General features: G+C 37.4%; 1 protein-coding gene across 2 annotated transcripts in view; it reads right to left on the bottom strand.

Annotated features, from left to right (window-relative positions):
- Nucleotides 1-18,429, bottom strand: part of clcn6 (chloride channel 6) — a 256,330-nt gene that overhangs the window by 162,009 nt on the left and 75,892 nt on the right. For both annotated transcript variants that reach the window (XM_051931370.1, XM_051931369.1), the window contains exons 8-9: nucleotides 11,030-11,097; nucleotides 10,737-10,795 (exon numbers count right to left, since the gene is read on the bottom strand). In XM_051931370.1, coding sequence (XP_051787330.1) covers nucleotides 10,737-10,795; nucleotides 11,030-11,097 — 127 coding nt within the window. The remainder of the gene's footprint in view (nucleotides 1-10,736; nucleotides 10,796-11,029; nucleotides 11,098-18,429) is intronic.

The raw sequence follows: 18,429 nt of genomic DNA on the forward strand, positions 1-18,429 counted from the left end.
CACAAAAATAATATAAAAAATAGGTTTAATTAAGAGTTAAACAGTAGTACTGCATCCAAGTGCTCATAAGTCAGGATCTGTATTGTTTAAAAAATGCCACACCCTAAATTTTGACTGCCTAATTCACCTAAATGGGGCAGCTGGCCATAGTGGCCGAGACTGGAGAGACTCTGCACACAATGACTATTGCCTTGGTGTTTCACCAGTTGCAGCTATATGGAAGATTGGAAAAGATAATGTCACTGTTTAAAAAAAAAAAAAAAATATCGAGCAATATCTTGACTAGAGTTTGCCAGAAAGCACATAAACTCTGAAGTCATCCGGAAGAAGATTTCGTTGTCTAATATACATATACAGTGGAACCTCGGTTCACGAACATCTCGGTACACGTACAAATCAGTTTAGAACCAAAAAAGTTCGCCAAACTTTTGCATCTGTTCATGACCACACACTCGGTATACGAACATGCCAGTTTCCCTTTCGGTTTGTACATGTTCAGTCTCTCCCTGTGCATTTCCTGTGCAGCAAGCAAGAGAGAGAGAGCGAGAGAGCGCAATACACACGAGAGAGAGAGACACACACACACACAGGCGCGAGAGAGAGACACACACACACACACAGGCACGCGAGAGAGAGACACACACACAGGCACGTGAGAGAGACACACACACACAGGCGCGAGAGAGAGAGAGACACACACATACACACAGGCAGCGCGAGAGAGACACACACACAGTCGAGAGAGAGGGCTGGACACATAAGGTAGAGAAGGCAGTTAAAGAATGCACTAGGCTTGTTTTTGTTTTCACTTCTGTTTACAGCGATCGGTTCGTAGCGTGCATTATTGCAATGTTACTTTTCTTGGTGGGTTATTAAACTATGGATTTTTTCAAATGTTCATTTTTTTCCCTGTGCTTAAAACTCATTAAAAAAAAGTGTTTTTAACCAGCGGTTGGTAGCACTATAGAGCGAACTATTGCAGTGTTAGTTTTCTGTTGTTCAAGGTTTTCAGTGTTATTCAATGTTTTTTACATTTAGTTTACTATTACGCTGTGAATTCTATAGTTTAATTAACTATATTTGTGCTTAAAAACTTAAAAAAAATATTTACATACAGTTTGTATGGTCTGGAACGGATTAATTGTATTTACATGCAATCCTATGGGAGAAATTACTTCGGTTCACGACCAACTCGGTTTACAACCAGAGTTTTGGAACGAATTATGGTCGTGAACCGAGGTTCCACTGTATATATATATATATATATATATATATATATATATGTATGTATATATTGTGGCAAGCCGGGATTATGCCTCCTCCAGACCACGAAGGGGCGACCACCCTGGTGGCTTTGGGGTCCATGGGAACAGAGCTTAGAAGATCAACCCTACAGGGGCCCGTGGTCACAACCAGGAGGCGCCCCAATGCCTGAGGAGCCCTAGCCCTCAGCACTTCCGCCACACCCAGAAGTGCTGGGGGGAAGACCACCAGGGACACAGCCAATACTTCCACAGTGCTGGCGGAAGATTATCGGGAGGCACCTGGAGCACGTCCGGGTGGAGATAAAAGGGGCCGCCTCCCTCCATTTGATGGCTTGAGTCGGGAGGAAGAGAGACGGAGCTCGGGAGGAGAGGAGTGGAGTGGAGGCGGCCTGAACAAAGAGAGGCATTGGAAGGGGCTAGACTTTGGGGAAGTTCTGGGGTTGTGTGTGGCACGTTATTATTGTAAATATGAGTGGTGTAAATAAACATGTGTTGGGTGATAAACCATCGTTGTCCGCTTGTCTGTGTCCAGGCCATATTCCACAATATGATGAGACACACCTAGGCCTTCAGTAGTGCTCCGTCTGAATCAACACGCCCCTCAAAAACTAATTTATGGTTATAAAAACCATCATAATATGCAGAAATACAGTAAAAAGAGCCGTTGCATCGCAGATAGATAACTCCTGTAGCCACAATAAATGCCTTTATTGAATAGACAAACCAGGGGTGAACAAGTTCCTTTCTACTGCAGCTACAGCCGCGACACACATAAACATCAATAATAACTCATAAACTTGCAATATTATTTAGGAAAATTGCAACATTTTACTCACCAAAAATTTGGATTATTTGTAAACAAAATCCATCCTCCTCTCTTTCCTCAAAAACAGTTCAATTACTAACAGATTATCTGTGCGCTTCAGTTCCATCACGAAGTCCCTTTCTATCGCCATCGAAGCTAATGCTGAAAGTCGAACCTGCCCTGTCGCATTTCTGGCATAAGTTTTAATTCACTTTAGGGCTGAAAATGTCTGCTCGACAGAAGCAGTGGACACGGGAATGGTCACCGCCAAACATACCAATGTGTACAGCTGCCCCATGCTCCATGCCCCATTTTTCTGATGAAGGAAGTCAAGGAGTTCAGTGGGAGATTTTCCTGCAAAATCATCCATGACATACTTACACCATCCTATCCAATCAACGGGTCTGAATACGGTGATGTTGCCGTAATCATCCATGGCATACTTACACCATCCTATCCAATCAACATGTCTGAATACTGTGACGTTGCTGTACGCCTGCTAGAGGGCCCTAGTAACACCAACTCAAAATCTGATTGGTTGAAGCAACAGTTTAATCGACATTTATTTTGTGTTAGAGGGCCTGCAGAACGGACAGTGAAGGCCTCCGGGCAGACTTCGTTGACTTTGACCCTGCCTGGCAACAAATAATGGCTGAAATGTGATTGGTTAAATGGTTTAATATGAAAATACATGTCTGGAAGCAGCTTAACCATCGCAAAAGCTATGAAAGGAAGCGGACAGACTATATGGAATTATTTAATAAGTATTCATGGACAAAATATAATTAACATCAGTTTGTGATTCAGATATTTTTTTAGGCCAGCAGAGAAGGCCTTGCAGGCCCTGACGGTCTGCCACTGATATATATATATATATATATATATATATATATATATATATATATATATAATAATAATAAAAGGCAAAGCCCTCACTGACTGATTCACTCACTCACTGACTGACTGACTCACTCATCACTAATTGTCCAACTTCCCGTGTAGGTGGAAGGCTGAAATTTGGCAGGCTCATTCCTTACAGCTTACTTACAAAAGTTAGGCAGGTTTCATTTCAAAATTATACGCGTAATGGTCATAACTGGAACCTCTTTTTTGTCCATATACTGTAATGGAAGGCAGCAAGATGGCCGTAGGAGACTGAGTTGCGTGTCGCGTCATCACGCCTCCCACGTAATCACGTGAACTGACTGTGAACTCAGTACGTAGAAAAGAAGGAGGAGCCCCAAAGAGCGCTGAAGAAAACACTCATTACACAATTGACAAGGCAGCGAAACAATAAGAAGCGAGTGAGTGACGCATACAAGCATCTTCATAAGACACGAGGTATAAAAAAGCACGGTGTAAACCGTAAGTCTAAATTAACTTTATAGAAACGCTCCCGCTGCCGTTTGCAATACCATATTCGCGAGATACAAGTTTAATGAGAAGACACGAGGTATAAAAAAGCACGGTATAAACCTAACCTTAAATTAACTTTATAGAAACGCTCCCGCTGCCGTTTGCAATGCCATATTCGCGAGATACAAGTTTAATGAGAAGACACGAGGTATAAACGAGAGTTTGCATCACTTTGTAACAGAGTTAAAATTGCTGTAGCGAGAAACTTTTAACTGCCGGGTCTTAGCTAACATTAAATAAACCCGTGGACATCGCAACATCACACAAGAGAGCGGCTCACGTGAAGTGACTGAACGCAGCAGGAGTGATCACTTCCATGAATCAAACCTGTTCAAAAAACACATCACACAATTGATAAAGTAGGAAAAGAATATGAAACAAAGCACGGTATAATCCGTAACTTCAAATTAAGTTTATAGAAACGCTGCCATTTGCAATACCATATTCGCCCCTGCGAAGCGCAGTGATTTTGCTATATATATTAAACTATTTCAACCATTGTATGATCTGCATCTCGCAACTGAAAGAGGGCACCGTGGCAGAAGTTAGCCGACTTGCTCACCAACCACAAGCGTTACCTGGTAGGTAACCACCCATACAATCAGATTGTGAATCAGACTACGAATGCCTGCAATGTAATTACCCCGATCTACATGCTGTCAAATGAACGAACCAGACGCCGTAGCACAACGTTAGGGGCTTCGCCTCTACGTCCGAGGATCGATTCCAGTAAGGGAGTGCAGTGACTGTGTACTCCTAATGAGCCCACAATTACGGCGAAACACGTGTCGCATACTATGCATCTTCAAAGCACGGTGTAAACAGTAAGTTTAAATTGAGTTTATAGAAACGCTCCCGCTGCCGTTTGCAATACCATATTAGATGACTTTGTAACAGAGTTAAAATTGCTGGAGCGATAAATTTTTAACTGCCGGGTCATGTCGCGTGTTCTTGGGTAGGTACACCAAAAAATGTATACATTTATGCATGTAATGGGCAAACAAAAAATGTACTATACCCGAAAGCACTACAGTAGTACTCAATGTATCTTTACTTCTTAAATGTTAATGTTTTACTGTTTAATAATTTATACGCTTCTTATATGTTATTCAGATTCTTTTATCAAAATACCAGTAACAGCGCACTGCACGATAACGTGGAGTGAAAATACTTGACATGAACATTCATAGTATTTATCCTCTTTCTCTGTACGTTTACCATTCGTTTGCTCAGAGGTTGATGCGCTTGCTGCTTAATGAGCAGCTCTTCACCCTAGCGTCCCGCTGCTTCTCTTCTTTCGTCGGCATCTTTTCCCGTTAAAACTGATTTTTTTTAAAACTTAGTATGTTTTCTTTAATTTTTCAGTTAAGCTGGCACTTAAGTCTTCAATCTGCCTCAAGAATGATTAGCGGAGGTGGTAGACAATGAAAACGTCAGCCGTACGCATCTGCCACGCACGCACTGGTTCGCGCAGCTGTGAGTTGACTCTACAATAAAATAAAGATAAAAAGAGCAATAACTTGCAGCACCGCTATTCAATTACACTTGCCTAACGCCTCTCCTAAGGGAAAATACTGTGGGATCTGGGCATCCGTCAAAGCAGCAATCACAAGCCCGATTAGAAAGCGGGAAGCTGTGATTTGTCCTCTCCCTCCCATGTAACAATCGCAGCCCGTGTTGCAACGCACTATGTATGTATATGTATATATGTGTATGTGTGTGTATATGTATGTGTATATATATATATATATATATATATATATATATTTGTTCATATGTGTGGGAAAGCGAATAGTAGACGTGACGTAGTATATGTGTACCAAATTTCAAGTCAATAGGTGAAACGGTTTGCGAGCTACAGGTGATTTAAAATCCTGGACAGACAAACGAATAGCCACGGTAGCGTATTATAGAAGAACATTTTACTGTTTAATAATTTATATTTATATGCAATGTGCTTCTTATATATTACTTCATATTCTCATATGATAATGATGTTAATGTTGTTTATATTGATTTCTATGTTATTGTAAGTGCCCTTTATTTGTGGAAAAATAAATTTGGCAATTAAACTTATTTTATACATACATTTTATTTTTTTCTCTTGCACTCAGTGAGCGAATCCACTGGGTAATCAGCTATATATATATATATATATATATATATATATATATATATATATATATATATAGATATATAGATATATATATATATATATATATATATATATATATATATATATATATATATATAGATAGATAGATAGATAGATAGATAGATAGATATATATATATATAGATAGATATGTATGTATGTATGTGTATATATATATATATATATATATATATATAGATAGATAGATATATGTGTATGTATGTAGATAGATATGTATGTATATGTATATATGTGTATATATATGTAGATATACAAATATGTATATGTATATATGTGTATATATATGTAGATATACAAATATGTATATATATGTAGATATACAAATATGTATATGTATTTATGTGTCTGTATGTGTATATATATGTTGATATATCTATAATAATAAAAGGCAAAGCCCTCACTGACTGACTCACTCACTGACTGACTGACTGACTGACTGACTCATCACTAATTCTCCAACTTCCCGTGTAGGTGGAAGGCTGAAATTTGGCAGGCTCATTCCTTACAGCTTACTTACAAAAGTTAGGCAGGTTTCATTTCGAAATTCAAAGCGTAATGGTCATAACTGGAACATATTTTTTGTCCATACACTGTAATGGAGGAGGCGGAGTCACGTATCGCGTCATCACGCCTCCTACGTAATCACGTGAACTAAAAACAAGGAAGAGATTTACAGCACGAGTCACACGCGGGAACGAAGGTAAATGACGTTAATTTTTGACTGTCTTTTAATACTGTGTGAGCATACATATTAACACATGTGCAATTAAACGTGTGCATTTACGGGGTGATTTCTCAGGCTTAAAAGCTCACCTTTTATCAAACGCGGGAAGAAAGGTAACTGACGTTGTTCACTGTCTTTTAATACTGTGTAACCATACATATTAACACATGTCCAATTAAACGTGTGCATTTACGGGGTGATTTCTCATGCTTAAAAGCTCGCCTTTTACTAAAAAGGTAAATGCAAAACTATTTTCAATCAGTTTATTGAAACGCTCCCATTAAGGATTGCAATAACATATTCGCGAGATAAAAGAACGAAGTAGGGGGAAATGGAGGAACAGCCGCAAACAGCGAAGAGCAAAAAATTAATTAAACAATTGAGAACGGAGCGAGTTAAGCATACAAGCGTGTTCATAAGGGCAACAAAGCACGGTGTAAAACGTAAGTTTAAATTAAGTTAATAGAAACGCTCCCGCTGCGGATTGCAATAACATATTCGCGAGATAAAAGTTTAATGAGAAGACACGAGGTATAAACGAACCACACGCCGTGGCGCAACGTTAGGGGCAACAGTTTCAACCATTCTATGATCTGCTTCTCGCAACTGAAAGACGGCACATGGCGGATGTTAGCCGACTTGCTGACCGCAACGTTAGGGGCTTCAACTATGGCGCTGACGCCATATCTCAGTGCCAACACTTTGCAGACTGTACTTAAAAGACACGCCCTCCTCACTGGACAGTTAAAAACACCAATCAAACTAACGATGACATCAAGTATTACCCAATCAAAAGTACGAAAGGAGGCATCTTCATAAAATGCGTGTGGGATGATTTTCATGAGACGCTGCTTTAAAAAAAAAATGATAAAAAAAATACGGGATAAATCCCGTCCAGTATTGATTCAAAACGGGACGCGCAATTTCATTCTCAAACGCGGCACGATTCCGTATTTTAAAGGACGGGTGGCAACCCTACAGTGCCAGGTAACCACCCATACAATCAGATTGTGATTCAGACTAGGAATGCAATGAATGTAATTACCCCGATCTACATACAAGGCGAAAGTCTTGCAACATTCAAAGATGATGGTTTGGGATAAGTACACCATGGCACATAAAAGAGCTTATGAAGCCTTGAACCGAAAAAAGCAAGATCTCAGAGATCGTAAAAAAAAAAATAGGAGGTAATGTCGTTTTACTCGCTGTACATTTTAGTCAAACATTACCAGTTATTCCACGAGGGAGACCAGCAGATGAACTCAACGCGTGTTTAAAATCCATGCTTCTCCCACGCTCGGTTATATGTCGCGTGTTCTCAGGTAGGTGCACCAAAAAATGTATACATTTAAGCATGTAATGGGCAAACAAAAAATGAGGTATACCCGAAGGCACTGCAGTAGTACTTTATGTAACTTTACTTCTTAAATGTTAATGTTTTACTGTTTAATAATTTATACGCTTCTTATATGTTGTTCAAATTCTTTTATCAAAATACCACTGACAGCGCAATGCACGATAACATGGAGTGAATACACCATACGCATCCGCCCACGGCTGCCCTGCTGTGCGCAGATAGGAGTTGATTCTACAATAAAATTAAATAAACATAAAAAGAGTAAAACAATCATCACCCATAAACCGTGTGTGTGTGTATATATGTGTATATATATATGTTGATATGTGGATGTGTATATGTATATATATATATATATATATATGTAGATATGTATATATATGTGTATATGTATATGTATATGTATATATATGTTTATATGTGTGTGTGTGTATTTTATATATATAAAACAAAGCAACACTCATAACAATGACAACACAATTACATTGACAATCATGTTACGTTATTTTTAAAATGTTTCCTTTTTTTTTCATAACCTCTTTAACACACTACTTCTCCGCTGCGAAGTGCGGGTATTTTGCTAGTGTATATATATATGTGGATGTGTATATGTATATATATATATGTATATATGTTTATGTACATATATGTTTACATAACCTCTTTAACACACTACTTCTCCACTGCGAAGCGCGGGTATTTTGCTAGTATATATATATATATATATATATATATATATATATATCTATACTAATAAAAGGCAAAGCCCTCACTCACTCACTCACTCACTCACTCACTCACTCACTCACTCACTCACTCACTCACTCACTCACTCACTCATCACTAATTCTCCAACTTCCCGTGTAGGTGGAAGGCTGAAATTTGGCAGGCTCATTCCTTACAGCTTACTTACAAAAGTTAGGCAGGTTTCATTTCGAAATTGTACATGTAATGGTCATAACTGGAACCTCTTTTTTGTCCATATACCTTAATGGCGGAGGCGGAGTCGCGTATCGCGTCATCACGCCTCCTACGTAATCACGTGAACTGAAAACAAGGAAGAGCCCCAAAGTGCAATGAAGAAAACATTCATTACACAATTGAGAAGGCACAAGAGAGCGGCTCACGTGAACTGACTGAATGTAGCACGAGTGATCACTTCGATACTGCGGAAACAAAGCACGGTGTAAAACGTAAGTATATAGAAACGCTACCGCTGCCGTTTGCAATACCATATTCGCGAGATACAAGTTTAATGAGAAACGCTCCCGCTGCCGTTTGCAATACCATATTCGCGAGATACAAGTTTAATGAGAAGACACGAGGTATAAACGAGACTTTGGAACGGATTAAAAATTGCTGTAGCGAGAAACTTTTAAGTGCCGGGTCTTAGCTAACAGCACGTAGAACGCAGCACGTCGGAAACAAAGCACCATGTAAACCTAAAGTTTAAATTAAGTTCATAGACCTACAAAAGGTTGCCATTGATTTGAGGCAAGATTGCTTTTCTCCTGTACAACTATACGTTGCATTCTCAAGAGTGTGCTTGCACGGCTTGGTCATATTACAAACGGAGTACTGAACTGACAACGTGGTATACAAACAGAACTATAACAATAGTTATAGCAAGGAAAAAGGAAGACCTTACATGGCGTTCGTTTATAAAACAGCGGAAAAGCTGTGTTAAGGCTGCTTCACAAAAAAACAGATCCTTAACAAATTGTTATTAGTATATTTTCCCTCAATTTAAAAATGTTTTCTTTTCTTCTTAATAAAAATTTAAAAGCAGTACTTCGCGGGGATTTAGATAAAGATATATATATATATATATATATATATATATATATATATATATGGTTGAAATAGTTTACTGTCAAATAAATGCAAAGAGTACGCGACACGTGTTTCGCCCTCATTCTGGGCTCATCAGGCGTACACACTCCACTGCACTCCCTCTCGGGAATCGAACCTCGGACGTCAGCGCCAGAGGCGATGCCCCTAACGTTGCGCCACGGCGTGTGGTTCATTTATTTGACAGCATGTAGATCGGGGTAATTACATTCACGGTATTCGTAGTCTGTGTCACAATCTGATTGTATGGGTGGTTACCTACCAGGTAACGCTTGTGGTTGGCCAGCAATCTGCTAACATCCGCCACGGTGCCCTCAGTTTGTGAGGAGCAGATCATAGAATGGTTGAAATAGTTTACTGTAGATAGATATATATATAGATATATATAGATATATATCTATCTATATATATATATATATATATATATATATATATATATATATATATAGATATATATATATATATATATATATAGATACAGATATATATATATATATATATATATATATATATATATATATATATATATATATATATATGTAGATATGTATATATATGTGTATATATATGTAGATATGTAAATATGTATGTGTATATATATATATATATATATATATATATATATATATATATATATATATGTGTGTATGTATGTATGTGTGTGTATATATATATATATGTGTGTATGTATGTGTGTGTATATATATATATATATATATATATATATATATATATATATATATATATATATATATATATATATATATATGTGCATGTATGTATGTATATATATATGTATGTGTATGTATGTATGTGTATATGTATATATGTTTGTATGTATGTGTGTATATGTATGTGTATATATATGATGATATGTGTATATATATATATATATATATATATATATATGTATATATATGTGGATGTGTATATATATGTTGATATGTATATATATATGTATATGTAGATATGTGTATATTGTAGATATGTATATATATGTATATATGTTTATGCATATATATGTTTACATAACCTCTTTAACACACTACTTCTCCGCTGCGAAGCGTGGGTATTTTGCTAGTAAATAATAAAATGGAACATAAAAGCTCAACAATCATTAACCTAATAAAAATGTTAACTCACCTATCACTACGGAAATAAGGAAAGTTAAAATGGATCTTCTTAAAAGTTATGCTTTGAAACTAGAAGACAAAAAAAGAAAAGAAAGGCAGTTAGTAAATATACAATATTACTGATGATTTTAAAAATGTCAGGAAGTACTGGATTAAGATAAAAACAAACATGGATTTAAAACTCAAAAGATAAAAAAAATTAACAGAATCAACTTAATTTAATGGAAACAGCAGAAACAATATGAAAGAGATCATAGAAAAGCAAGTGAGACACTATTATATTTTAAATGCTGACTCACAAACCTGAGGTAAACCAGCTCCAACAATTGCGCCGCTGTGTATCATTGGTCCTTCTTTCCCAACAAACAGTCCTATTTGAAGAAAAGGATATCTTTGTTAACTTTTAGGTATATCTCATGACAGCATTTTACTGTACAAGTATGCTGCAGACAAGAGGCAGATTTATAATGACGCAAGAGATTCTTTAAGATGAATGAGTTTGCAAGTGAGCTGTAAAACAAAGAAGGAAAGGGGAAGTTGGTTCATGATCACAAAGCAGATGGAAAAAGAGAATAGGTAAGGATTGCAAGACAAATTGTGAGAGGAACATCATGATTGATAGTAAAGGTGTTATGGATACCTGGAAGAAGTAGACAGAGGAGATGCCAAATGAAGAGTATGAATAAATGGGATAATGGTTCAATGTGAGAAAATAGATTGACAGAGCTGTAATTTTTCAAAATAGAAGGTCACACAAAATAGATAAGTATGAAGACAGTGGGCACAACAAGAATTGTGTCAGAAAAGTTGAATGTAATGGAAGGTTATGAAGATGAATAGAGACAAACCTGTGTAATATAAATGAGCCTAAAGAAATTATTCCTAAAGTGTGTTCATTCCAATACACAAAGGAAAGGTTGATCCATTGGAGTATGCTTCATACTGAGTGATCATGTTTTTGAAACAGGAAATTAAGGTGGTTTAGGGGAAGCTTCTGAAAAGTCAGAAAAATGTGTTGGTTTCATGCCTGGCAAGCAAAAAATAGAAAATTCTGGAAAAACATCACACAAAATAAAATAAGATAAGATGCATTATGCATTTGTTCATCTGAAGAAGGCACTTAATATAAGTGCCACAAGCACTGGAGAGGTGAGAATTAGGAAAGTTGGATGTGAATGTATGGTTTGTGTCTTCAATGATAGGAATCTATAAGTACAAATAGTGGTCAGGACAGCAAATGGGGATAGTGAAACTTTTTAGATGAAGGTGAGGTTGCACCAGGAATTAATTCTGAAATTGCTTTTCATGATGGTGATGAAGGTGATGACTAATGAAGCGTTTGAAGGATTGCTATGGAAGCTTTTGTACACCAATAACCTTATACTAAAAGGGAAAGAAGTGAAGCAGAATTGAGGGGGAAGACACAGAAATAAAAAAAAACTATCTTAGAAGCAAATCGTCACAAGATAAATGCTGGAGGAACCAAGGTGATTGTTAGATAGAGAGGGGAAGGAATGAATGTTTACCCCAAAGGATGCCCAGAACCACAGAAAATGTAGGAAACTGATTTGGTGGCAACAACTAACCTGGGTAAACTCAGAAAATGGTCATTAAACCACTGGTGATAACGATAAACAATGAAGACGATCATTAAGATGATACACCAAATCAAAGAGCTACTAAAACAACTGCCTAGGACTAGGCTTACTAAACAAAATGAGCAGTAAAGAAGAAATTTATAAATGCAAATTTGTTATTGCATTATTATCTTACCATTGACTAGTTAATGGGTCCTGTAACTGGTTAATGGGCAGTGTAATTAATTTATTATTGTCTGATGTGTACCTATGAATCAGTCCAGAATGCATCCCATATCATTTATGTTTTTAATTTTCTTTTAAATAATTTACAACTTTGGAAAATATGATCATTACAATGTTGTCAGAGTCCTTATGTTTAACCGCAAGCAAGTTGCAAAAGAGATAAAAACACCTTTTTTTGTTTTTAATTTTATTGATTTTATTTGAAGAAAACAACATTCCAACCCCCACCCAAGAGAAAGAGAGGAGAGCCAACAAATCTTTTAAAACAACAAAGAAAGGAGAATGTCCTCTTCCTGGCTATAAATGCTTATTCTAAGTTCTGAACAAATCCTCTTAGTGAGAATTTATTTTTTTCCCAATTTCAAATAGTAAAGAACTTCAGTTAACCATCGACCTATAACAGGTGGGCTGGATTTCTCCAGTTGAGCAAGTCTACAAAAGTAACATATTAAGTAAGTGATGTCTTCTAAATTTGTCTTAATTACATAATAAAACTTCCCAGTATCCCCCATGAGGTATTAATTGAATACACTTTGCAGTTTTCCCTCTACAAAAACTTAAGTTAAAAATCAGAGCATATTTTTAATATCCCCCACAAAATCTGTTGCCCCGTCTACTACATACATCAGTGGAGCTGTCCTGATTCTGTATTAACAGACAGTATCCACCTTATGAAAACGTTTACTACAAAAGTTCATTCTTTTAATTTTTTAACATTTTACTGATTTAAATTTTTGGATTACAATAAGTAGATTACATATCAGTAAAGAGTATAATTACAGTGCATCCGGAAAGTATTCACAGCGCATCACTTTTTCCACATTTTGTTATGTTACAGCTAGGGCTGCACGATTAATCTTTTTTTTCTCATGATAACGATATTTATGACCCACGATCAGTTAATAAATATCGTCGCGATTTTACAGTATAAAGACCAAACTGTTTTTTATGGGCTGAGTTTACGGATATGACTGCGTCACTATGACGTTACTGCGTCTAGATTGCAAGCGCTTTCTGAAGCAGTAGAAGTCAATAGCAGCAATAACAGTCAGTCAGAATAAACATATGATGGCGGAGGAACGTGAGGAAGGTGCAGAAGTGCGATCGTTAGTTCCTAAAAAGGGGTCATACTTAGTTGTCTGGAACTATTTCGATTTCGAGGAATGTGATGTTGATCAGGTACGAGTCTTGTGCAAACTTTGCTCCTGTTCCGTCCAAACGTCCTAAGGTAACACAACAAACCTCATCAACCACCTTAAAAGCCACCACAAAGTACACTATCAAGAATTTCAACGACTGAAGGCACAAACAGCAACAACAAAAAATTACCAGCCATCCACAACACAGACAACAATATCAGGGACATTGTTCAACGCAATACCATATCTGCCTAGCTCGCAAAGACACCGGGAAATAACAGAGGCGATCACGTACCATATAGCCAAGGATATGTGTCCAATAACCACCGTGAGCAGTGAGGGGTTTAAAAAAATGATCGCAACACTTGATAAAAGATATAGCATTCCCTCACGCAACCATTTTTCCAATGTTGCGCTGCCCTCGCTGTATGCGAAATGCCGAAAAGAAATAGAAAGAGAAATTCTCAGGCTCAGCCTTGAATATTTTGCTGCCACGACCGACTTATGGTCAAGCAGAACTGCGGAACCGTATTTGAGCTTGACAGTTCATTTTATTGACAGCGAGTTTGAGATGAAAAGCAAGCTTTTGCAAACTTCGTTTTTCCCACAAGACCATACAGCGGAGTTTATTGCAGTGGGCCTCAAAGAAGCGATGTCAGCTTGGGGCTTGGTGGAAGAAAGACTTGTGTGCATCACAACGGACAACGCAGCTAATATGATTAGGGCAGCATCTGTGAATAACTGGCCGAGGCTACACTGCTTTGGTCACAGACTTCATTTACCAAAGGAATAATCGTCATTATTAATCGTGATAAAAATTTTGAGCAAAATAATCATGATAATCATTTTTTCTGTTATCGTTCAGCCCTAGTTACAGCCTTATTCCAAAATGGATTAAATTCATTTTTTTCCTCAGAATTCTACACACAACAACCCATAATGACAACGTGAAAAAAGTTTACTTGAGATTTTTGCAAATTTACTAAAAATAAAAAAATTGAGAAAGCGCATATACATAAGTATTCACAGCCTTTGCCATGAACCTCAAAATTGAGCTCAGGTGCATCCTGTTTCCCCTGATCATCCTTGAGATGTTTCTGCAGCTTAATTGGAGTCCACCTGTGGTAAATTCAGTTGATTGGACATGATTTAGAAAGGCACACACCTGTCTATATAAGGCCCCACAGTTGACAGTTCATGTCAGAGCACAAACCAAGCATGAAGTCAAAGGAATTGTCTGTAGACCTCCGAGACAGGATTGTCTCAAGGCACAAATCTGGGGAAGGTTACAGAAAAATTTCTGCTGCTTTGAAGGTCCCAATGAGCACAGTGGCCTTCATCATCTGTAAGTGGAAGAAGTTCGAAACCACCAGGACTCTTCCTAGAGCTGGCCGGCCATCTAAACTGAGCGATCGGGGGAGAAGGGCCTTAGTCAGGGAAGTGACCAAGAACCCGATGGTCACTCTGTCAGAGCTCCAGAGGTCCTCTGTTGAGAAAGGAGAACCTTCCAGAAGGACAACCATCTCTGCAGCAATGCACCAATCAGGCCTGTATGGTAGAGTGGCCAGACAGAAGCCACTCCTTAGTAAAAGGCACATGGCAGCCCGCCTGGAGTTTGCCAAAAGGCACCTGAAGGACTCTCAGACCATGAGAAAGAAAATTCTCTGGTCTGATGAGACAAAGATTGAACTCTTTGGTGTGAACACCAGGCATCACGTTTGGAGGAAACCAGGCACAGCTCATCACCAGGCCAATACCATCCATACAGTGAAGCATGGTGGTGGCAGCATCATGCTGTGGGGATGTTTTTCAGCGGCAGGAACTGAGAGACTAGTCAGGATAAAGGGAAAGATGTCTGCAGCAATGTACAGAGACATCCTGGATGAAAACCTGCTCCAGAGCGCTCTTGACCTCAGACTGGGGCGACGGTTCATCTTTCAGCAGGACAACGACCCTAAGCACACAGCCAAGATATCAAAAGAGTGGCTTCAGGACAACTCTGTGAATGTCCTTGAGTGGCCCAGCCAGAGCCCAGACTTGAATCCGATTGAACATCTCTAGAGAGATCTTAAAATGGCTGTGCACTGACGCTTCCCATCCAACCTGATGGAGCTTGAGAGGTGCTGCAAAGAGGAATGGGCGAAACTGTGCGAAGCTTGTGGCATCATATTCAAAAAGACTTGAGGCTGTAATTGCTGCCAAAGGTGCATCAACAAAGTATTGAGCAAAGGCTGTGAATACATGTGATTTCTCAGTTTTATTTTTAATATATCTGCAAAAACCTCAAGTAAACTTTTTTCATGTTGTCATTATGGGGTGTTGTGTGTAGAATTCTGAGGAAAAAAATGAATTTAATCCATTTTGGAATAAGGCTGTAACATAACAAAATGTGAAAAAAGTGATGCACTGTGAATACTTTCCGGATGCACAGTATATATTAGCTCTTATTCAAAACAGATAGTCCTCCCTTACCCATTGAGACTGGAGAAAATGAATGAAGACTTAATTTTAAGTTTTCACTTATATTAAAGACTCCACAGAAAAGTACAGAAAGCTAAATAAAATGAAGAAACATTAATAAACTCCTGTTAGAATCTAAATAACTCTAGGACTGCTCCTATTAAAGTGAATTTTATTTGTTTAATGGAAGGCAGGTGAGTAATTTACCAGCTTAGGACTGTTCTAGCAATGTGCTGTTAGTCAATTGTTCATAAAGCAGAAACGTTTTACTAAGAAATACCCTAAACAATGGTGCAAGAGGATTATGAATTATCGTAACTATAAGACTGTGTTATGCGCAAGCAAAGATCTTACATCTACAATGTATAAGCAAGGAATAATCCCAAAAATGATGACCCAGTCAAAGAGGTGCCTGACAACACTGCCCATAATTAGGCTGTTGACCTTCAGTACATTTTAGATAGTCTGAGCCAAGAAAAACGTTTATAATATGCAATTCTGAGTGGAACTAGAAGATACTTTGTACAAACCTGAACGTGCAAAAATCAGATTAAATGGTCTCATACCTAATAGTGCTGTCTGCTGGTACACTGTTTTGGAATCACTGATGTAGATTGGGCATACAACTGGTACCTTTTATTGCAGGCAGAAACAATTTCTTCAAAAGAAATTGAGGACAGCTGAACAGGTCTGTTATTTGCTTATAATAAATATTTTGATTAAAGATTATATATGACATATTGGAAATAAGGATGAAATAGGTTTAGGTATAGGTTTAGGTTTCTTTATTTAGTCATGTTTACACAAGAAAATATGAAATTTGCCTTCTCAGTTGCATCTAATAACAGGTAACAGACAGAGTGAAATAAAACAGACAAATAGAAATAAGAAAGGTTAAGGTAAGGCAGTTAGATAAAACATATTTACACCAAAAAAAAAAAAAAAAAAAGGTAACAGGATATATATCAAAACCTTAAACATTATCTCCGATATTTCTTATTGAAAAGTCGTATGGCACTAGGAAGAAAGGAGTTTCTGGAGCGATTTGTGTGGGTTTTCAAAGCAACTATCCTTCCTGATTTACTGAACTTTAGTTCTACATGTAATGGATGTCTGTCATCAGTTGAGATGATTTCCAGTTTCTTTAGCATTGCCCTCTGACACACAGTAGTCAAATCATCTACATCAGCCCCAATAACTTTAGCTGCATACTTCGTAATCTGCTGGAGCTTTTTTGAGTTTTGGTTTGTCAGACAGACTATTAAACCAGGCAATGAAACTGAAAGTGATCACAGACTGGATCATACTGCGATAGAAGGACAACATGAGTTCTTTGTCTACTTTAAATAGTTTGAGTTTATGGAGGAGAAATAAGCGCTGGCTGCATTTAGAAAATAATTTTTTTGTATTTGTATTCCAGTTAAGATTGTTATCTAGGTAAGTTCCTAAGTATTTATATTCATTCACTATTTCTACCTCCTCTCCCAGAACTACAATAGGTGAACATGCAGATTTTTGTCTTAAAATCAAATATCATTTCTTTGGTCTTTTTAACATTCAGAGTGAGAAAGTATTTATTGCACCAGTTTACCATACAGTCCACTTGATTTAGATAGTGGCTTTCATCCTCCCAAAACACTGTCAAAACACAAATATCTATAGGCTCCAATACAGAGACTATTCCATGCAATAAACGTTATGAATTTTGATAGGCAAAATGTTTGAGTGTCTTGAAAGTGTGTAACTGTCAATAACAGGTCAGACTTAAAGCATCACCTGCACTGGTTCCATATTTTCAATGAGTGTTAAATCATATTTGCACTTAGCCAATTATAAATAATGGTAACTGGATCTAATGGAGATTATTTCTCCCAGACTTACCTAAGCCTTTATTTCTGATTCCCTTCATAATCTCAAGACATGTATGCTGTTAGGGCCATAAGTATTTGGACAGTGATACAATGTTCATAATTTTGACTCTGTGCACTACCACAAAAGACCACAAAATGAAGCAATCAAGATGTGATTGAAGTATAGGCTTGCAGTATTACTTTAAGGCATTTAACAAAAACGTTATGTTTTCAAAATGGTTCATACAGTCATGTTTATACATTGTCCATTCATTTTCAGGGACTCAAAAATATATGGACAAACTAACTTAATCATAAATATAACAATCATTTTCAATACCTGGTTGAAAATCCTTTGCAGTCAATGACTACCTGAAGTGTGAAACCCATGGCAGTCTCCAAGTGCTGGGTTTCCACCCAAATGACACTTT

This window comes from Erpetoichthys calabaricus, chromosome 8, assembly GCF_900747795.2.
Source record: "Erpetoichthys calabaricus chromosome 8, fErpCal1.3, whole genome shotgun sequence".
Taxonomy (NCBI): domain Eukaryota; kingdom Metazoa; phylum Chordata; class Cladistia; order Polypteriformes; family Polypteridae; genus Erpetoichthys; species Erpetoichthys calabaricus.